The 23,652-nt window shown below is 38.6% G+C and overlaps 1 protein-coding gene across 46 annotated transcripts in view; it reads right to left on the bottom strand.

The window, feature by feature from the left end:
• Cyp304a1 (Probable cytochrome P450 304a1) overlaps positions 1–23,652 on the bottom strand; it is a 162,199-nt gene that overhangs the window by 51,412 nt on the left and 87,135 nt on the right. For 16 of the 46 annotated variants that reach the window (XM_073959502.1, XM_073959499.1, XM_073959514.1 and 13 more), the window contains one exon: positions 1,059–1,522. In XM_073959502.1, the coding sequence (XP_073815603.1) occupies positions 1,059–1,522 (464 nt within the window). Of the gene's footprint in view, positions 1–1,058; positions 1,523–1,620; positions 1,884–19,295; positions 19,456–23,652 lie in introns of those variants that run through there. The other 30 variants (XM_073959506.1, XM_073959523.1, XM_073959524.1 and 27 more) reach the window with 8 other exon arrangements.

Genomic DNA, 23,652 nt, shown 5'->3' with positions numbered 1-23,652 from the left:
GAAGCACCTTTTCTTTTCGAAAGGGTCTATAGAAGCACCTGTTCTTTTCGAAAGGGTCTATAGAAGCACCTGTTCTTTTCGAAAGGGTCTATAGAAGCCCCCTTTCTTTCCGAAAAGGTCTATAGAATCACCCTTAATTTCCGAAAGGATCTATAGTTGCACCCTTTCTTTCCGAAAGGGTCTATAGCAGCATCCCTTCTTTCCGAAAAAGTCTATAGATGTACCCTTTCTTTACGAAAGGATCTATAGATGTACCCTTTCTTTACGAAAGGATCTATAGATGTACCCTTTCTTTACGAAAAGATCTATAGAAGCACCCTTTCTTTCTATAGAAGCACCTTTTTGAAGCACCCTTTCTTTCTATAGAAGCACCTTTTTGAAGCACCCTTTCTTTCAGAGATGGTCTATAGAAGCACCCTTTCTTTCAGGAAGGGTCTATAGAAGCACCCTATCTTTCCGAAAGGGTCTATAGAAGCACCCTTTCTTTCAGAAAGAGTCTGTAGAAGGACCCTTTCTTTCCGAAAGCGTCTATAGAAGAACCCTTTCTTTCCGAAAGGGTATATAGTAGCACCCTTTCTTTCCGAAAAGGTCTGTAGAAGGACCCTTTCTTTCCGAAAGGGTTACAGAAGCACCCTATCTTTCCGAAAGGGTCTATAGAAGCACCCATTCTTTCAGACAGGGTTTATAGAAGCACTCATTCTTTCAGAAAGGGTTTTTAGAAGCACCCTTTCTTTACGAAAGGGTCTATGGGAGCACCCATTCTTTCGGAAAAGGTCTATAGAATCACCCTTTCTTTCTGAAATGGTCTATAGAAGCACCCTTTTTTCCGAAAGGGTCTATAGAAGCACCCTTTTTTCCGAAAGGGTCTAAGAAGCACCCGTTCTTTGCGAAGGGGTCTATAGAAGCACACTTTCTTTCAGAAACTGTCTATAAATTCTTGCTTGAAGTCACATGGTCTCGAGAAAAATTAAAAAAAAAATAATGAAAATAAAACAAATATTCGAGATTCAACTACACATTGTACCCGCTCGCCCACCCCTCTCTCAAGTCACACTTACCCTCTGAAATCCTTGACTGAATGGGAAATTATAACTATTGCTATTTGACAGATTATTGCTAAGGGGATTTGAAGATGTACGCATGGCGAATTGTTGTTGTTGTTGCTGTTGTGAATTCATAGCTTGTTGTTGATGCTGTTGCTGAGCCATATTGGTCATATTAAAAACTGGCGATTGTTGTTGTTGCTGCGTCTGCTGCTGCTGCTGGGAGAGGAGATTCTTCTGATTTAAATTATTTGCAGAATTAGATGTGCTCGTCTTTACCGTTGGATTATAATCTAAAAATTCCGATGATGATGAAAGCTGTGTTGCAGAGGCATCTTTCAGACATGTCTCCAGCCATGCATCCAAGTGGTCTTTTGTATAACCGCCACTTCCAATGCTGCTATTTAGAATTGATGCTGGCAGTGTTGTGCTATTGCGAGATTTCAATTTTTTACGCTTTCCCATTTCACTGATGACAGCTGAAAATAGACGAAAAACAAATGAAAATTGATTAGTTTAATAGCTCCGACATGTACAAGTATCTAATATAATGTAATTAGGGGTGGTATTGTGTGACCTTGTGGTGGTTTGAAAAATTTGTTTAAATAAACAAATGCAGCAATATCCGCTCCAATTGTCAATGATTGTTTCATCGTTTGGGCCTTTTGTTTTCCCGATCTTTATTGTTGTGTAAATTCAAAAAAGTTTGAATTGAAATTGATTATTGGTTTTGGGAACAACCTAATCGCGCCAACAAAAGCCTATCCCAAGTGTATTGTCTTCTTGGCTTTTGTTTGCTCAAATAATAGATTTCCGTTTTAGTAAACTTGACAATTTTGTCTAAAAAAGCATCATTCCAATTTTCACTTTCAAAAAAATCATTTTCTACTTTCTATTATTTCTAGAACATAGTGCTCTGATCAAATAATTGGCCTGATCAAATTATTTATGGTCTCCGAGTACGACATTCACACGGTGCCTTAGTATTCCTGGCGTAACTGCATCAGTGTGAATGCAATTCAAGCCTGTTCGATAGTCTCATTGACCTAGAGGTTCTCGCTTATACCTTTAGACCTCTCTCTCCAGATCATAAAGATCTCTTCTGATGTGCATGATAAGCCTCAGGTCGGCATTCAGACAGGTTTAAATATTCTTCCACTGCATAGCACTAACATTTACATACCATACTGGCGCCACATAGCTTACCACAGACCGGCCTATTGGTTTATAAAGGGTCAACAAGGTTTCATTGTCAGCACCCCAAGTGCTACCGGACAACTACTTGAGAACCTTGTTCCTACTTCTGATCTTGCCGCAAATATGTACATAGGTGTGGCATGGCGGACGACTTAAACATGCTATCAAACGTTACACTCAATACCGTCTCACTGCTGATTACCGGATCGATTAAAAGCACTTCTCAAGCTGCTTTAAACGTCATCCTGGATCTCCAACCTTTGGAAATCCTAATCCTAACCTACACTCAATATCATGGAATCGATAGTGATAGGAATCGAGGACACCATCGAACAATATGTTCAGGTGGAGCATCATTTCAGCCGTGTAGGTGGTGAACAGTGTGGCAGTGAATTTATCGGTGGATATTATCATATTCCTGATATGGATTAACTGCACTAAGTAGATATTTAACATATCACATACGTCATTGACGATAGGACTTGACGCAAAGATCGTACAATCATTCGCATACATTCGAATCTCTATGCTGACTGGGGGGAGTGCTATTTCTGAAAGGTAGAGGTTAAACAGTTCCAGATATATCACCCCGCCTCCCCAACCTGCATTTGTTGTTGTTGGGGGACTGAGGGTGTGTCCGGTATTCCGATGACGAAGTTGGAGATCGTAGAATAAACTGCGTACATCATCATTTCAGCGGTGGCAAAAATACCCCTGAGTAATGTTGGCGACATTTTCTGAGTATTTCAGTCATGTAAATCTTCTCTACAAGTGGTGTCTAAGACACGCCGTTCCGACTCGGCGATAAACAGTAGGTCCCATATCATTGAGTTAATATGAATCGGGGTGCACTCATTGATATGAGAGAAGTCTCCCTTGTCCCTTCTGGGATGTTTGTGGAACAATTATTAGATGTTAGACAGTGCCGGACGTATCATCTCACATTGGGGAACTCCTTATTTCACTTCTTATTTTTGAATTTCACAAACGACTGCCTACCGCACATATAGTTGATTATCCAAGGTATCAAACACGCCTGGAGGTTAGACTTCTCTATTTCCTCGAACAGCTTGGCATGGTTGTTGGCATGGAAGGCCTTTGATAGGTCAAGAGCCACCACGACTGTTCTGGTGCAGTCCTCGACTGATATGTGCGAATATGGCGTATAATCCTGTTGTGATGGTGTGCATTTTCCGGAATCCATGCTGATGTTGGGCAACTGGGAAACTGCTTCTAACAATGGGGATCTAGAATCTTCGCTACTTTCGAAAAGAGGGAGAGGGGCATGTACGATTCACCTCTTTCACCAACTTTCCAGGCCTCTGGTACAATATGAGTGGCTAACGATAGATTGAGGACACTTGTTAAATACTCAACTCCGGGTTAATCCTGCTGCTTAAGCATTACCATTGAGATTCCGTATGGGTCCAACGCATTAGATGATTTCGCGTTCCGGCTTCGAGAATGATTTAACCGTTATCCACAATTTATTTAATCCTGTACCAATATGGTATTGCTTTAGGTGATCTAGCCACTTTTTTCGCTTACTTACTCTAAAAGCCAACATGTGAGTAGGTGAAATCGCCTAATGACTTCTAGCGTAAGTTCCCTAACTCATGGATCTTCGGGGTCCGTACGATAATCTTTCTTATTTGATAATCCCGTCGCTTCTGCTAGGAAATTTGGTCATATTTCGGGTATTCGAACAACATATATGTAGCAAACGGCGGCAGCTGTCATGTGATGTCCAGAAAAATTCCCTCAGCTATCCGAGGATTTGAGGGACTTGGCAGCTGAAGCGTAGGCTCTTTTGAGAAAATTGGTTTAATTTTCGGAATTTGATTAGTAGGTATGTAGCGAGCGGCCACAGCAGTGATGATGTCCCTGAAAATTCTCTCAGCTATACGAGGATCTGGGGAATTGGCAGCTCTCTGAAGAGGTGATCGGTAAATTATCTGAAACCTTGCCAATCAGCTTTACAATGGTTCAGAGAAGTACGGCGGTTAGATGTTATGAAGTCGGCTTGTCTGTTAACGGAGACGATGATGGGGAGGTGGTGTGAACCAAGGGTAATGACTCTTGCCAGGCCATATCATTTATCAGACCGTGTGCCACAATGGTGATGTCTCGAGGATCTGTGGAATTGGTAGCTCTCTGAAGCGGTTTAAATTCTCTGAAACCTTGGCAATCAGCTTTACCATGGTTAAGAAAAGTACGGCGGTTAGATGTTATGAAGTCGGCTAGTCTGTTAACGGAGACGATGATAGGGAGGTGGTGTGAGCCAAGGGAAGTATCTGGTTGCCAGGTCATGCCATTTATCAGACCCTGTGTCACAATAGTGATGTTTGGTGAACTATGGCTATCTCATCTTATCCCTCTTAGGAGCGTTTTCGTTTATCGTGCAGAATCAAGTTACTCGGCTAACGCAGTACCCTTCTGGTAATTGCTTAGCACAAAATGCGAAAGCTGATGATGAGAATTGAAGTCCCCTAGCACCAGAAGGCTAAAAGCGTGTTAACGCAGGGCGCAACTATTCACAATGCACATCTGATTACTGCTATCCCCATATATGCCACTAGAGTCAAGCTCAAGCGAGGTATGTACTGGACAGACAGGAATATAAAGAAGGCAAATCCCCCTCATCCACTTCTTGTGCGATCCTTCCGCAAAACGTTGTAACCATAGGAAGGTTGCATGCTACGGTTAATGCTGAGCTTCGTTTCTCGTGCCGACCATGATGTTTCTTCGGCTCATAAAATCTGAAATTTCGCTGATTTTGTTGTGGATGCATTCCCAGGGGCTGAATGACAAGAAGTGGGGTAAGGTGCTGCGTTTGTTGTTGTTGCGGGGGGGTCTCGTATTCTGACGACGAAGTTCGAGACACGCTGGAAGATGTGCTTGAGCAGCAGCATACTCCAATCGACGTAGTCCTGGAGGTGGCTATACCCAGAGCACACTCGGAAGTGCACCCATTCCCAGATTCATGTCCCTTCAGAGCTCGAAGCAGGCTTCTGCTCCCAGTCAATCCGTTGCATAGAACCAAACATCGTGGGATTAGCAGTTGGTCTCCTCATTATTGTCATAGTAGACAAATTGCTTGTCCCTAAAAATGTAGGTTCCCTCATATTAGAAAGAATGCTGATGGCTGGACTTCATGTACTCAAGATAATTTTCTAGAATAGATTCTGTGCCGGACGAACCTAAACCAAAATTAATAATTGTCACACATGTTCTCATTGATTTTATCGACATGAATTTCCGAAATCGTTTTTCGGTTTCACCCGGTTAAGTACCCTTATTTTGTTCTTTCTATACCTAGCACGCTGCTTTCTATGGCTGTTGCCAGATTTCCTTGTTTGCTTCTAAAGGCCATCAGTTTGGTGTTACTGTAGTAAAAATTTTTGATTTCATTCTGACTCCCTGTACATCTCGTTTCTTGTTCTTTTGAACGCGAAGTTTGTTAGATGTTTGGACCTTTTCTGACCATATGGGGGCAGTTACAAAATTTTTTGGTTTACTTGTCCTTGTTCTGTGGGGTTCGTCAACTTCTGGACGTATTTTTCATTACTTTTTAAGAAGCCAACATCCAATACCCATGATTTGTTCGTTCTCATGATTGAACTAGGTACATATTAGATATTTTAGGAGCCATAAAGATTCACCTCCACGGATTCCTAAAATTTTATTAAATTTCCAACTATGTTGTCATGGCATAGATATTCTCAACAACTTTTTATACCCTCCACCATAGTATGGAGGGTATATTAAGTTTGTTTTTCCGTTTGTAACGCATTGAAACACTCATTTGCGACCCTATAAAGTATATATATTCTTGATCAGGGTAAAATTCTGAGTCGATTGGTGCACGTCCGTCCGTCCGTCCGTCTGTGGTAATCACTCTAGCATCCACAAAAATGGAGATAGAACGCTGAAATTTTGGGAAAATACGTCTTTTGTTTGCAGGCAGGTCAAGTTCGATGATGGGCTATATCGGTCCACGTTTTGGTATAGCCCCCATATAACGGTACCCCCCGATTTACGGTATTTTGCCGTTTTTAGCTACATTTTCAGACCGATTTAGCTATAATTTGACATTTAAGGTTCTAAAGTGTCAATAAATTTATATAACAAAAGTTGTGGACATCGGTCCACGTTTTGGTATAGCCCCCATATAACGGTACCCTCCGATTTACGGTATTTTGCTGTTTTTAGCTACATTTTAAGACCGATTTAGCTATAATTTGACATTTAGGGTTTTTAGGTGTCAATAAATTTATATAACAAAAGTTATGGACATCGGTCCACGTTTTGGTATAGCCCCCATATAACGGTACCCCCCGATTTACGGCATTTTGCCGTTTTTAGCTACATTTTCAGACCGATTTAGCTATAATTTGACATTTAGGGTTCTTAAGTGTCAATAAATTTATATAACAAAAGTTGTGGACATCGGTCCACGTTTTGGTATAGCCCCCATATAACGGTACCCCCCGATTTACGGTATTTTGCCGTTTTTAGCTACATTTTCAGACCGATTTAGCTATAATTTGACATTTAGGGTTCTTAAGTGTCAATAAACTTATATAACAAAAGTTGTGGACATAGGTCCACGCTTTGGTATAGCCCCCATATAACGGTACCCCCCGATATACGATATTTTGCCGTTTTTAGCTACATTTTCAGACCGATTTAGCTATAATTTGACATTTAAGGTTCTAAAGTGTCAATAAATTTATATAACAAAAGTTGTGGACATCGGTCCATGTTTTGGTATAGCCCCCATATAACGGTACCCCCCGATTTACGGTATTTTGCTGTTTTTAGCTACATTTTAAGACCGATTTAGCTATAATTTGACATTTAGGGTTTTTAAGTGTCAATAAATTTATATAACAAAAGTTATGGACATCGGTCCACGTTTTGGTATAGCCCCCATATAACGGTACCCCCCGATTTACGGTATTTTGCTGTTTTTAGCTACATTTTAAGACCGATTTAGCTATAATTTGACATTTAGGGTTTTTAAGTGTCAATAAATTTATATAACAAAAGTTATGGACATCGGTCCACGTTTTGGTATAGCCCCCATATAACGGTACCCCCCGATTTACGGTATTTTGCCGTTTTTAGCTACATTTTCAGACCGATTTAGCTATAATTTGACATTTAGGGTTCTTAAGTGTCAATAAATTTATATAACAAAAGTTGTGGACATCGGTCCACGTTTTGGTATAGCCCCCATATAACGGTACCCCCCGATTTACGGTATTTTGCTGTTTTTAGCTACATTTTCAGACCGATTTAGCTATAAATTGACATTTAGGGTTCTTAAGTGTCAATAAACTTATATAACAAAAATTGTGGACATAGGTCCACGTTTTGGTATAGCCCCCATATAACGGTACCCTCGATTTATGGCATTTTGACGTTTTTAGTTACATTTTCAGACCGATTTAGCTATAAATTGACATTTAGGGTTCTTAAATGTCAATAATCTTAAATAACTAGTAGACATAGGTCCATGTTTTAGAATAGCCCCCATATAACGTTACCGCACGATTTTAGGTATTTTGACGTTTAAATTCACATTTCTAGACCGAATTAGCTATAATTTCATATTTAGGGTTCTTAGTGACTTATATTCGAAATAATTATGAACGTAGGTCCATGTTTTGGTATAGCCCCATACAACGGTACCTCCCGATTTTCGGTATTTTGAGAATTTTACCTACAAGTTTTACCGAAATATCTGTAATTTGAACATTTGACAGTTGAAATTCTTAGTGGTCACCACACCTCTCCACCAAAAATTGTCAAGAAACGTCGATGTACTGATAAAGCCCCCATATAACGGTACCTCCCGATTTTCAGTAATTTGATGATTTTAGCTACAATACTAAACCGAACTAGCAGTAATTTGACATTTGAATTTCTTAGTGGTCAGAACACCTCTCCATCAAAAATTGTCAACATAACTCCATGTTCGGATATAGCTCCCATATAACGGTACCTCCCAATTTCAATAATTTGGCAATTTTAGCTACAATTTTTAACCGAAATTACACTTAGAATTTGACATTTGAAGGTTGTAGTGGTCACCCCACATCTGCATCAACAATTTTCAACATAGCCCCAATATAACGATACTTCCCGATTTTCGGTACTTTGAGGATTTTACTTAAAATGTTTAACCGGACGTAGGTCCATGTTTTGGTATAGCCCCAAAACAAACCTCCCGATTTTCCGTACCTTAGCTTTATTTTTTGGACGAACTTTTTGTAATTTGAAATTTAAAATCCAACAAAAATTCTGCAACAAAAATTGTTCATTTAAGTTCATATTTTCGTATAGCCCACATACCCCCAAACTAGCTGTTAATGACATTTGAAGTTCCCACGTTATGTACCGATTTTCGGTATTTTGAGGATTCTAGCTACAATTTTTAACCGAATTAGGAGTTATTTGACATTAAAGGCTCCCATCAAAAACTGTCAACGTAGGTCCATGTTTTATAATAACCACTATATAACGGCAGCTCCTAATTTCTAGCCCACCAAAAATTGTCTACATACATAGTTAGATATAGGCACCATAAAAAGGGCCTCCCGAATGAAGCATTTTATGTACATTATCTGACATTTTAACGTACCCACTTAAAGTTGGGGACAGGAATGAAAACTAATTATTCCATTTTAGTTCAAAATATTTTATGGTGGAGGGTATGAAAAGTTCGGCCCGGCCGAACTTAACGCTTTTTTACTTGTTCATTTTCCCTTCTAAGCCGGAAATTAATTTAATCGCTCTTTTCATTCTCCCACCGTCTCTCATTGTCTATGCGGAACGCTGCAAATTGCAATTTCTTTAGAAAATCTTCTCTTGCCGGATATAACGGTTATTAAGCTGGTGTATTTATGTCGCCTGGATTTCAATTAAAAAAATCTCCCCTCCATACGAAATTATAATGGCGCCCAACGCATAATGAAAATGAGAACAAAAGTGATGTTTAAGAGTTCGTACATATGTATGTACATTGTACAACATACATATGTAAATGTTTATGAATGACTTTTAATTTCCACATTTCTGTCGAACACCGACCTCTATACTCGTACTCCGGGACTTTACATTAATAAACTGAAAAATGATACTCAAACGAATCAGACAAGATTTTGCCATCAAATCGTTTTTATTCTTTTTGTTTTATAAAGAAAGCAGACAACAAAATGGAATGCGTTGAGGGAGGGTGTGAGATATTTTGTACGACCCAATGTAGGGATTGTAGAACAGAAATGCATTGAGATTATAATTAAGAATGACATCTGTAAAGAGAGGATGTACTGTGGGGTTTAAAGGAAAAAAGAAACTTAAGCTAAAAATAAAAGATAGGAATTAATTTCCTTAATTAAACACTGAACGTGTTGAGTAACAAACTTACACTGCTTCTTACAGACTGATCAGTACGAAATAAGACAAAAGGAAATCGTCAAAATAACAATTACTCGAGACAGGAAAATTACTTTACGTTACGTTAAATTGAATTACCGAATAAGTCTTAGGTCTTGATTTAATTTTGGATGACATAAAATCGCTTGCGTTGGTCATAAACCACAAATCAAAGAAAATGCCGCTCTCCGTTTTTGGGTTATAGAAATGGGAAGCTTAATTCATTCAAATAAAAACCGATCTTCGGCTCGAATTTAACATTTTCACCTCTGTGTTAATTTGTAGCCGACTACACGTTCGAAATTATCTATTCCATAGCAATATTCTCATTGGGTAATTGGCGGAAGGACAAAACTCACGAGGAATTTTTGTTCAGAATAACACCCATTACAATTAAGTTGGATCTTTTGACTGTTGCACAGTGATTTTGAATTTGTCCGCCATCTGCGTACGTCACAGTCTTTTTTTTTAATTTAAGCATGTCTTTCATTAAAGATCCTACCAAACATGGTGTTATGTCGACCATTTTTGGAGGGAGATTTCGTAGTCAAAATTATAGCCGATTTAACCTCAAATTTTTTAAATACCTGAAAGCAGTAGGTACCGATTTGCGCCTCGTAATATTTTGTCCAAGCTTAGACTGCATCGGTCCACACAAGTTCAAAATTTTAGCAAACAGATTTGGTCCAAGCTTTGTACATCATAATATTTCTTCCAGACATATATCAGGTTCGAATATGGACTAAATTGTTCCACTCCTTAGGGTAACACAAAAAGTTTAAAAATGTTCGCAATGGTACAATTGCTGCTTGCGACAACTATTACGATGGTAATTTTTTTTCAGGGGCAAGCCCATACTTTTCCTGATAATGACCCTGTTGTCTATAGAGGACCTCAAGAGGACCTCTTTTTTATCTATAAAATATATTACAAATGTCTTCTGTTTTCTATAGAAGACCTCAAGGCGACTTATGTTGTCTATAGAAGACCAAAAGAGATCTTACTTTGTCTATAGAAAACTTCAGGAGGTATTCTTTTGTCTATAGAACACATCAGGAGGGTTTCTGTTGTCTACAAAAACCTCAAGTGGTCTTCTTTCGTCTATTGAAGACCTAAAGAGGTCTTCCTTTGTCTAAAGAAGGCCTCCAGAGGTCTTCTTTTGTCTATAGAAGGTCTCTAGAAGCCTTCTTTTGTCTATAGAAGGCCTCTAGAGGTCTTCTTTTGTCTATAGAAGACCTCCAGAGGCTTTCTATTGTCTATAGAAGACGTCAAGAGGTGTTCTTTAGTCTATAGATGACCTCAAGAGGCCTTCTTTGGTCTATAAAAGACTTCAAGAGGTCTTCTTTGGTCTATAGAAGACCTCAAGAGGTCTTCTTTGGTCTACAGAAGACCTCAAGAGGTCTTCTTTGGTCTATAAAAGACTTCAAGAGGTCTTCTTTGGTCTATAGAAGACCTCAAGAGGTCTTCTTTGGTCTATAGAAGACCTCAAGAGGTCTTCTTTGGTCTATAGAAGACCTCAAGAGTTCTTCTTTGGTCTATAGAAGACATCAAGAGGTCTTCTTTGGTCTATAGAAGACCTCAAGAGTTCTTCTTTTGCCTCTAGAAGACCTCAAGAGGTCTTCTTTTGAAGACTTAGAGAGATTCGGTTACCAATAGAAGACCTCAAGAGGTCTTCGTTGGCCTATAAAAGACTTCAAGAGGTCTTCTTTGGTTTATAGAAGACCTCAAGAGGTCTTCTTTTGTCTATAGAAGACATCAAGAGGTCTTCTTTGGTCTATAGAAGACCTCTAGAGTTCTTCTTTGGTCTATAGAAGAATTCTTCTTTGGTCTATAGAACACCTCAAGAGGTCTTCTTTGGTCTATAGAAGACCTCAAGAGGTCTTCTTTGGTCTATAAAAGACATCAAGAGGTCTTCTTCGGTTTATAGAAGACCTCAAGAGGTATTCTTTGGTCTACAGAAGACATCAAGAGGTCTTCTTTGGTCTATTGAAGAACTCAAGAGGTATTCTTTGGTCTATAGAAGACCTCAAGAGGTCTTCTTTTGCCTATAGGACGCCGGAAGTGGTCCACAGTTGTGGTTGGAAGACTTCAAGAGATTCGGTTGTCAATAGAAGACCTTAAGAGGTCTTCATTTGTCTATAGAAAACGTCAAGGGGTGTTCTGTTGTCTATATATGACCTCAAGAGGCCTTCTTTGGTTTATAGATGACCTCAAGAGGCCTTCTTTGGTCTATAGAAGACCTCAAGAGGTCTTCTTTGGTCTATAGAAGACCTCAAGAGGTCCTTTTTGGTCTATAGAAGACCTCAAGAGGTCTTCTTTGGTCTATAGAAGACCTCAAGAGGTCTTCTTTTGCCTCTAGAAGACCTCAAGAGGTCTTCTTTTGAAGACTTAGAGAGATTCGGTTATCAATAGAAGACCTTAAGAGGTCTTCATTTGTCTATAGAAGACCTCAAGAGGTCTTCTTGTGCTATAGAAGATCTCAAGAGGTTTTCTTTTGTCTACAGGAGACCTCAAGAGGTCTTCGTTTGTCTATAGAAGACCTCAAGAGGTCTTCTTGTGCTATAGAAGATCTCAATTGGTATTCTGTTGTCTATAAAAGGCGTCAAGTGGTCTTCTTTTGTCTATAGAAGACCTCAAGAAGTTCTGTTGTCAATAAAATACCTCAAGAGATCTTCTGTTCTCTATTGAAGACCTTAAGAGGTTTTCTTTTATCAATATAAGACCTCAAGAGGTCTTCTATTGTTTATAAAAGTCCTCAAGACCTCTGTTGTCGTTGTTAGACCTCAACAGGTCTTTTGTTGTGGCGTCACGTGTTTTCTTTTGCCTTTAGAAGACATTAAGAGGACTACTATTGTGCATAGGAGACCTCTGTGAGAGGCCTTGTTTTGTTCGGCACGTCCACAATCGTTAACATAAATAACCTACAAGTTCTAACCTTATATTTTGTCCACAAAAAACCTCTAGAGTTCTTCTGTTGTCTATAAAAGCCCTCAAGTGGTCTTCTGTTGTCTTTAGAAGACCACAAAAGATCTTCCGTTGTCTGTAGAAGACCTCAAGAGGTCTTTTTGTGTCAATAGACGACCTCAATATGACTTCTGTTTTCTATAGAAGACCTCAATAGGTCTTCTTTTATCAATAAAAGACCTTAACAGGTCTTCTTTTATCAATATAAGACCTCAAGATGTCTTCATTGTCTATAGAAGACCACAAGAGGTCTTCTTTAGACTATAGAAGAACCCCAAAAGGTATTCCGTTGTCTATAAAGACCTCAAAAGGTCTTCCGTTGTCTATAGAAGTCCTCGACAGGTGTTCTTTTGCCTATGGAAGATCTCAATTGGTCAAGAGGTCATTTGTTGTCTATAGAATGCCTCAGGAGGCCTTCTGTTGTATATAGAAGACCTTAAGAGGTATTCTGTTGTCTATAGAAGACATTAAGAGGTATTTTTTATCTATAGAAGACACCAAGAAGTCTTTCGTTTTCTATAGAAAACCTCAAGAGGTCTACTACTACTATTGTGCATAGGAGACCTCTGTGAGGGGCCTTGTTTTGTTCGGAACGTCCACAATCGATAACATAAATACTCAAAAAGTTCTAACCCTATATTTTAGTCAGCACAAAAATATCCTGAATAATAAACGGTTCGGTTGTGGACGGTATATCGCCAGTCCATAGATGAAAGTCTCAATTCACATAGGCTGCGACTCATAACAGTTAAGATTTTGAGAGATTGCTGGGCATAAACAGTTTTCCGTTGAATAAGTTATTAAATGATAAATTCGGCGAAGTATATCCACAAAACAAAAAAACTACGAAACCGATGAGGACCTGCGGTCCGAAACTATAGTCTTCCCTACCTTGCCTATTGGCGAACAATGCCAAGTTTGTTTCACTAATTATAGGTGTAGTTTCTGGCTCGCTTAGGTGAACGCTCTTTTTAGTTCGTTCTTTTAGTTCAGTAGTCCCATAGTTCGCAAATAACTTGCTAAACCCAATGATGAGGATTTGTGGCGAGGTCTGAAATAAAAGTTTTCACTGTCATACCCCTTGTCGAATAATACCAAATTTTCTTTACTAATTAAGAGTTATACTTTCTGGTTCCTTTAGGTGAACGCTCATTTTAGTTCGTTCTTTTAGTTCAGTAGTTCAATCGTTCGCCAATAGCTTGCTAATGCCAATTGATCGCTTTTTAATCGTTTATCTGTCGATCTCTTTATCGGTACTCAGTGAACTATATCGACTGATCTATTTCATTTGCTCTTTTCAATGAATCGTCCATTTGAACTAGTTCGTTCGAGAACTAAACAACTCTATTGCTAATACATTACTTTGTTTTAACAAAATATGTATAAGGGCGAAACCTATAGCTCTGCGTGTTGCGTGTGCGTTCAAAAATACAAAAACAAAATACATGTATTTCAAATTGAAAACAACAACAAATACATGTATTTTGTTTTTGTATTTTTGAACGCACACGCAACACGCAGAGATATAGGTTTCGCCTTAACAATTTAACAGCTACCCCATTAAAAACGGCAACATTTTAAGAAAAAATGACCGAAAGTTAAGCTTTGACCTGAAGACCTGGGTACATAAGCTGCCTGCTTTTTTTCTTACATAACAAAAATAAAAGAATAAAGAAGAAAAGGACAACCTAGTTCGAAATTGGTTCGGCCTTCTTTATTCTTTTATTTTTGATATGTCAGAAATGATGCAGGCAATCAAGGCAAGCAGGCGAGGCAGCTTGTGTACCCGGGCCTTTAGTTCCTCCATACCAGATTTTTTTTTAGAATTTGAATTGAAGAAAATCTTCAGATGTTAGATATCGAACAGAATTGTCACCATTGAAGAACGATTCTGATTCATGTACAGCGGTCATTTCGCCCAGAATTCAATTGGGGGGCAAACGCCCAGAATTTAATTGCCAGATGTCCTCATCATTGACATCTGATAGCACTCTCCCATATGAAAAAAGGTGGAGAAAGTGTGTATGTAAGTAAGCAGTTTTATTCACATCTCATTCTTAAAATTACAAACTCCAAAACACTGTATCACAAAATGCGCTCCCAGCATTAATCTATAATAGAATCGGAATCGGTTGTAAAAAAGCGAAGGAATGGCTGAATAATGAAGGCATTTATGCGTCGCATTCAGACGCACACCATCAGCACCACCACCACCACCAGCATCATCATGATTCCAATGTAAATCTATTTATAAGCCAAGTGCCACCAGCTTCTTATTCATTTGTCTGGTGTGCGTCTGTCCAAGCAGCACATGTTGCTAGTCTGAATACACCACAAATACTAATGTAATGATATCATTTGTACCCCTTTAACAATGGGTTTGATGCGTGTGAGCGAACGACTGACTGATTGCACATTCATCGATGTTATTTTTATAAAAATTGAAATTCAATTTCTAATTCTTCGTTTGCTTCTGCTTTTACGGACAAGTCACACAATTGGAAGGTCGACTTATAGAGGGCAGATCACATCATTTATACCGTTACTAATTTGATGTTTTTTCCTTATCTTCTAGCACAAACAACTCTTGAAGCAACAACAACCGTTACATCTTCTTCCTTGGTCTGGTTAATGGAAATAAAATAAGAACAAACAAATACATAAATGCGATCAAAAATACATCAACGACTCACAAGATGATTTGTAGATCTTGCAGAAGGCTGTGATGAAATGAATGGGTCATTCAACCTCCCAAGAGAATACTGTAAAATGTAAGACGGACGACAAATCACACATACAATCTTAGAAGTTCTCAATCAAAGAAATCATCGTTTCTCTTCACGATTATTGCTTGATCATTCATTTAAAGATTTGCAAAAATATCATCATTACTGTAAATCTTCATTTGCCATGGTTAGTTAACCTATAATTATTTCAAAACCCCAGTCATCATAGATAACAATGGGTTTACGAGCAGAATGCATGTCTAAATATAAGCCGTAAATCGCAATTGAAAAGAATTACTTAAAAGTGCTTAAACAATGGAATTGACGCTGAAAAAATAGGGTCATATAAAAAGAGACACGCAATCAATGACCGTGAAATGTCGAAGAATAAGAAGAACAGGTTGAAATAATGCCAATGAAAACAATACGATTATTTTGCAGTTTCTTTGCACAACATTCCGACTCTTAAGTGGTAAATGAAAAATTCAATATTAATTTGAACGCAGTGACTGAAGGCTGTAGTCAAAGAACAAGAAGAATGGGCGAAACTCTTCACTGCAACATTTAAATCATTCACCAAGAGCTGCTATCTATCCATTGTCGGTAATGTAGGTGCGTACCATAACTCTAAAATTAAAAAAAAAACTTTGTATTCATTTTTTGGGAGTTCTGTCCTCATTTGATGTATAACAGCAACAGGAAAACGATCAGTCCCAAGAAGAGGCAAAAAAAGATTAAAAATTCCTTTGAAATTATGTTTCCTTACCTTATTGCTTCCTTAACAACTTTAAGATTTCTAAATGTCATGGGAAAGAAAATGCTATAATTTTCATTTTCCTTAAGCTATAAACTAACTTGTAGTTATTGTTTTTTTTTTTGCCACATATTATTCACATAGGAAAAATTCCAATATCGTGTGAACCAAACATCCATTCATCCTATCCCCTAACCCAACAATATGTGCGCTAGAGGCGGGCGCGTGTCGTGCCGTGAGTAGTGCGTGTTCGTGCCTTCCCGAAAATCGCCGTGTTTGTGCGTGTCGTGCCGTAATAAATTTTTAGCCGTGCGTGATCGTGTTTTTTTGTTCGACACGATTTTGCACGACACGACTAAACACGACCTGCACTATGTGTCACGATCGTGCTAAATTTTTAGGTTCCCTTTAGAAGTCGTGCAAGAGATCATACTAAACAAGAAAATCGAACAAGAATATAAAACCGACCAAAAAATTTACCAACTGTAGTTTTCCCAAATTTATTTTCTTTGTTTTTGTATTTCTTGCTTGTTTTGTAAAGTAGAGGAAAGAGAGTATTTTCATAGCTAAAAACAGGGACAAATGGAAAGAGAAATCATATGGTTTTGCTTTTACTTTATAGAAGTAAGAACATATTGTGCAGAAACAAAAAACTGTTATGTTTACTCCCTTTTTGTATTTGCCTTTTCATGAATAACACATCAAACATTAGTTCTATTTGCGTTTCTAACCAAAGCTGGAGTTACATACTGCTTATATTTGATTCAGTTGATTTTTAAATTCTTAAGTGTTTGGTCAAATAAAATACGAAAGTGATGATAATAATAATTTTGAACTAAAGGTAGCACTTTTAGGAGTAAGAGAATTTTTGGACGAGAAGAAAACGGGAGAAAACATTTTTGCTAACATAACTACCATTCTTAAAGAATTTGATATTGAAGACAAGTTGGGGAATTCTGTATTTGTAACCGACAATGGTTCCAACGTTATTTCGGCTCTTAATAGATTTAAACGTGTATCTTGCCCTTGTCACAATTTGAACTTAGTTATGGATGATGTTAGTGCAAAACACCCTCTTCCCGAATTGGGAAAACTGATTGACTGCTCAAAAAAGCTTGTAAAATATTTTAAACACTCGGAGCTTAACAACAAATTGTCGAAAACATTAAAACAACATATAAGAACACGTTGGAATTCAACATATATTATGCTTGAGAGCACATACCAAGTCCAGAATGAGATTAAGAGTATTTTGCTAGAAAAGAATGAGTTGATATATCTGACTTAAAGTTTTCATTGTTAGAACCTCTTTTGGCTTTTCTCAAAATTTTTAAAGAGTGTTCCGAAAAATAATGCTCGGAAAAATACCCTACTATGCATATTTTTACCCTTTGGTCTGAAAAGCTATTGAAAGTTTGCTCAATTGATACCATTGACTCTCAATTCATGAAAGATTTGAAAGCTAAAACTAAACAATCTTGCTTAAAGGTTTGTGCCAACAATGGCACATCTTATAGGGACGTTTTTATTTCCGCCGTTTAAGGAGATGAATTTCTTATTAGAAGATAAAAGAAATGACGTAATAGCTAATGTAAAAGCAATGTTACTTGATATACAAGGTGAGAACATAGAGTGTTCTAATGATGAGGAGGAAATTACAATGCCACATTTACACGAATTTTCAGAGTTTTTGGATCAAAATTTGGCAAAAAGACGAAAAACTGAAAAGTCTCCACTTGATACAGAAATTGATACATATTTAGCGAGTGTCGTATCTAGCCAGACTGATGTTTTAAACTTTTGGAAACTTTTAAAACAATTAGCTAGGAAAATGTTGGTTATACCCGTCAGATCAGCAACGAGCGAGAGATTTTTCTTCCACATCTGGAAATATTCTCAACGAAAGACGAACTAGACTTTTGAGCTCTAACTTGGACAAAATAACGTTTTGAAATAAGAATATGTAAATGTTTGTTTATAAGTAATTTTGCAATATGTATATTTTAGAACATATGAATTTTTTGAACAAATAAATGTACAACTATATCCATATATCTTTTCTTTAATTTCGTGCGTGAGTGTGCGTGTTCGTGCCTTCTCGAAAAACGTCGTGTTTGTGCGTGAAAGTGCATAAAAATTTTGGTCCGTGTTCGTGCATGTTCGTGCCTAATTTTTTAGGCACGCGCCCATCTCTAATGTGCGCATGTGTTTAGCCCCCACTTTTCAAAACTAATTGAGCAGAAAATTATGTATTTCCACCTATAATCAAATTACATACGAATAGCAAATTTACGATGGTTGGTAAATAGTGACTTCGATTGTTTTCAATTTTCATATTTACAATCTTTTCCATTTTCCCCGACGCTTGCAGTGTGTAGATGATGTGAAAAAAGGGTGTTGCATTTGGTGGGAAGTAATTTTACTTAACTGTAATGGTGTTATTACCAAAAGAAGAAAAACCATATGACAACAGACCTTTATAATCGACCCGCATTTGTTGATGCATTTGAAAAACTTCTAAAAATAGATTACCAGAATTTGTCGAAGCTAAAGAGGGCTTATCAAATAGCAGCCGGGCTAGCAAATACAGCGATCGGTTCTGGAACCTCTTTTATAAATTTTTATGTAGGAGAGGTTGAACCTGTTAGAAAAAGCAAATGTTATAGGTTTTGCGAATAAAAGAGAGCAGGTGATAGTAATAAAGACTACAGAACAGAAGACACTGTCAGAAGCCACAATACATGTTATAAAATTACGGCAAAATTCAAGGGGATTGAAACGAGCGGAACATAAAATATACACCGTTCTTATAGGCCACAAACAGGCTGCTGCATAATTAGAACTGAAAAACCAAATATTTTGGGGTAATAGTAGTAGTGCAGCGTTATGTCTGCGAATGATGCCAAAAATTTTATTAAGAGTAATTAAAATAGTATTGCAGCTCTTTGGGTGTGCTGTGCATACAGAATTGCCACCTTTCTTTTTGCTCCAAAGAAAATAGAGTTCGATCTTGCAGTGTCAATAAATATATCTTTCAATGTGACCTACCCTAATATTGATCTCCTGTTTATAGGTTAAGTAGATCAACTGATTAACAGTTGTAGTTTTAAGGATTGTTATTGTTATGATTAAGAATAGATTAAGTAAACAAAATCTAGGATTAAGTACCGTTATGTTTAATATATAAGACTATGATTGAAAGCCCAAAACGCCTTTTTGTGCCAGTGGCGTTATTAATCACCGACATACCACAGAGGTAGATTCTTTCTTAATTGCAAACACAGACATGTCTGCTCAACAACAATAAGTTTCAGACAAACCCTACAATCTGTTGGCAAAACAGGCTGACCGATCGTTGGAGTTACGTTGCTCAACGCCAGAAAATCTCCCAGCGTGTCCTCAACTCCATCGTAGGAATACGAGACACCCCTGTAGTCTAACCACCACCAACAACAACAAACGCAGCAAAATTTTAGGGGTCACATTCGACACTACATTCAAGTCATGCGCACACGCCACAGCTATCTGCGACAAACTGAAAAGCAGGAACAAGGTCCTCAAGTCCCTAGCCGGCAGCACATGGGGTGCAGAAAAAGAAACCTTGTTGACCAAGTATAACACGATAGGTCGGTCTGTGGTAAGCTATGCGGCTTCAGTTTGGTCCCCGAGATTATGGGATACGAATTGGAAAAAATCAAACCTGTCAGAATGCCCTATAGCTCGCAACGTTCCGATGGTTACAACGTATTGGGGATGGATCGTACAAGAAGCTGTCTGGCCAGTACATACCTATCTCGCTTTAGCTTGACTCTAATGACCCATACATGGATGTGCCGGGATAGCGAAAAAGTATGGGACTGCCGATAATGAATAGTTGTGCCCTGCTTTATATGTCTGATATTAGTTCTCTTTTGGAGGGCAATAACTGTCTGATGCTACGGACTTCAATGCTCATGAGTATTGGCATCCGTCCTAGACAATGATCAGGAGGGTACAGCGCTAGCCTAGTAAAGTGATAGGTTCACATTTGCCCTGTGAACGAAGACTCTCCTACGAGGATAATAGGAGATTGCCACAGATCGCCAGAGATCAACATTGTTGCACCCGGTCTTGGAAATGACTTGTCCTGGCAACCAGACAGACCACCAGGCTTCATTACTTCTGAAAGCCTTCGTTTTTCTTAAACACGGAGAAAATGATTCCCAATGGTTCAGAGAATTTGCAAATCACCGCTTCAGAGAGCATTTTCAGGGACATCATCACAGTAGCAGCCGCTCAATACCTACCTGCTGGGCGAATACGCGAAATTAAACCAAGTTTCCCAGCAGAAGCGACGGGGATTAGCAACTGAGCGTGATGAGCTTCGTCCAGAGTTTTGGAACTTAATCTTGAACTCAATAGGCTAGCAGGCGAGTATAAACGAAAAAAGTTCCTAGACCAGCTGAAGCAGTGCAACATTGGTAGAGGATTAATTAAATTAAGGGCAACGGTTAAATCACTATCGAAAAGATGGATGATACAACGGCTGTTACTTCCCAAGGCGTGACAGATCCATAGCAATACTTGTGTTATTTTAACGGGCAATGTATAAAGCACTGCGAGAGTGATAGGGCGAAGAAGAGTGTGGTACGTTGTGAAAAGCGCTCAACGATGAGGAGGTACCACCACAATTTACCACAATCATCCGAGACGCCAAATCATGCAAAGCGTTGGACCCACGCAGAATCTCAATGGTAGGGCTTATGCGACTGGATAAACACGGAACCGAGTATTTGGCAAGCATCCTCAATTTGTAGTTTGTCACCTTTTTGTACCAGAAGTCTGGCAGAGTGGTCTCACTACTGCAGCCAGGTAATGATGTCAACAGAGGCGAATTGTATATGGCCGACTAGCCTTCTGTCGCCAGTAGAAAATGTTCTAGCGATGTTGATAATCCGTTTCCTATTTATCCATCATCACCATAGACTTTGAACAATCCTCAGTACCACAACAGCATTAAGCGTCACATCTTCACATATCAATCGAGGACTGAAGCAGAACACGCCAGTCATGGTGGCTCTTGACCTATCGAACCATGCCAAGCCGTTCGAGGGTATAAAGAACACTTCCCTTTAGTCGTATTTGAAACGTTGAATAATGAATTATATGTATGGATACCAGCCGTTTGTGGAATTCCGAAATAAAAAGTCGAAGACCCGTAGAGTGAAACAGTGGGGAACTCACTCAATGCGTCATCTCAGCCGTTTAACATATACCATTCTGAAATTCAACACCCTTCTGAAGGTGTTGAATGCGGATGATTGTACGATCTTGGTGTTGGGTCCTATTGTCGATGACGTTCATATATGATGGGTTAAATATCTTCATATCTGACTTAGTGCAGTTCGTCCATCTGATGAATATGAAAATATCCACCGCTAAATCGAATGTCACATTGTTCACCACCTTGGCGGCTGAAATGAGGCTCGTACTGAACATATTGGTTGATAATGTCCTCGTTCCGGCCACAAACTACCCCAAGATATTGTGTTTAACGTTCGATAGCATGTTTAAGTCGTCCGCGCAAGCTACTGCTATTTGCTACAAGATCAGAAGTAGGTACAATGTTCTCAAGTCGCTTGTAGGCACCATATGGAGTGCTGACTAAGAAACCTTGCTAACTTCTTATAAAGCAATATGCCGGTCTGTGGTAAGCTATGCTGCACTAAGAACTATGCCGCCCTGAGAACTGAAGACGATCTCCTCCTCACGATACCAGTGCACAATCATTATGGGGAGATGAAGATTTTACCGGTACATCAGCACAACAAGACCGTTTATCAGTTTTTTTTACCGTTTATATATATAGATAGAAACGAACGAATTTTAATAGGTCTTCTAAAAAAAAAAAAAAAAAAAAAAAAATAGCAGTACTGCGGTTATTCCCCGCAAGTGTATTCTCTAAAAGGGCATAACGAGCCTAACTTATTACCCACTAGGCGACCAGTCCCAATTTGTTTGGAATTAAAATTGTTAGTAGTGTCGACTACGAAATCTGATCGGACACTTTTTTCTGGAGAAAGATAGACCTCGTCCCCCTACCAAGAGGGAAGTGAAACCCATAAGGTGAATCTTCAAGTTGGTGCCTGCTAGATAGACCTGGAAGCTCTGTGGAGGGCATCTACTCACTAAGAGCTCACTAGGTAATCCCTAAGGGTCTCTGGCCGACGCATGATATCGCTCTTCCCGTGCAATGGTGCCATGTCTGGTTTCACAAATACCTATGCTATAGTAAACATCTTTATTTAGGATGGTTATTCTTGCTGGTCTGTGTCTGACTCCAGTAGGGGTGGCAACAAACACTTTTCTTCCTTATGGACATTAAGATCGAGACCAGTAAGATCTTCATTATGGAATACTGGAACATATCACTTTATATCGCTTCTAGGTTAATGCTACACCTGCCTAGAAAGTCTTGAAGGACACACTCTGTTCTGTCGCCACCAACGAGGATGTGAAGGTCCAGACTTGTCCTGATTCATACGGGTCTGGCAAGATAACATGGTACCGCAAAACGTAACTTCACATCGGACTGTTCTGAGATAACGGCTTCAAGTTCAGACGCAATTAAAATGATTGCCAACAACTTAAACGATGAAGTAGAACGACAAACCCAGCGGAATGACAAAATGTACCCCGCCCAAGGTTGTAAACGCCACCGCGAGTTTCTGTCAAAAAAAGAAACTACAAGGGAAACCAAAACGGAGCAGGTGACGATCAACATATTGCTTGTCTAGAAACTAGAAGAAACTGCTTTCGTTAAACTGGGAACATTCTAAGAGCGCGAAAAATATCCACAAAACCTTCAAGGATAATCTCATGCAGCCAGTGACCATATACCAGAAGCTGAGAAAAAAACGGGGACGCAATTGCACTGAGCCAAGATGTGGGAGCGGCGCTTCAATTTCACTGGAGAAGGCTAGAAGTAATGACAGGAGAAACAGCCTATCAACAACAACATCGAATCCCTAATCACCCCTATTGCATTTTGAACGGGGGAGTTGTAAAATAAGTGGGAACTGAAAATATCAGTTATCATTAAGTACCGGCCCTCTTCAAATATAAGATCTTTTGATGGTTCTGTATACATAGACATAAGTCTTTTAACGGGTCATCTATAGATAATCTTTTATCTACAAATAACCTTTGAATTATTTTATAGATAGAACACCTTACCCTGAAAAGCTCTTCCATAGTTATAAAACTTTTTACAGCTCCTCAATAGCAACAATTTTTGTATATGGTTTTCGTTATTAAAAAGAAAAAAACTTATCATTCCAAACATGTCTAACAATCAATTATATAATCATGCATTTAATTACAGTACAATAAAAAAGTGAAATATTTATTTTGCATGACAGATATCAATCGCTGGTTTTTGCGCTTTGTACGCTGCCTAACTTTTATTTCCAATTGTTTTGATGTTGTTTTGTTAATTTTTATTGTTTTTTTCTCTTTTACGTTTTTGTTGCAAATTTGTTGCAGA

This window comes from Musca autumnalis, unplaced genomic scaffold (assembly GCF_047663935.1).
Source record: "Musca autumnalis isolate F117 unplaced genomic scaffold, ASM4766393v1 scaffold_1, whole genome shotgun sequence".
In the NCBI taxonomy this organism is placed as follows: domain Eukaryota; kingdom Metazoa; phylum Arthropoda; class Insecta; order Diptera; family Muscidae; genus Musca; species Musca autumnalis.
Note: the sequence above shows the minus strand (reverse complement) of the source record. Positions and strands in the feature narration are given on the sequence as shown.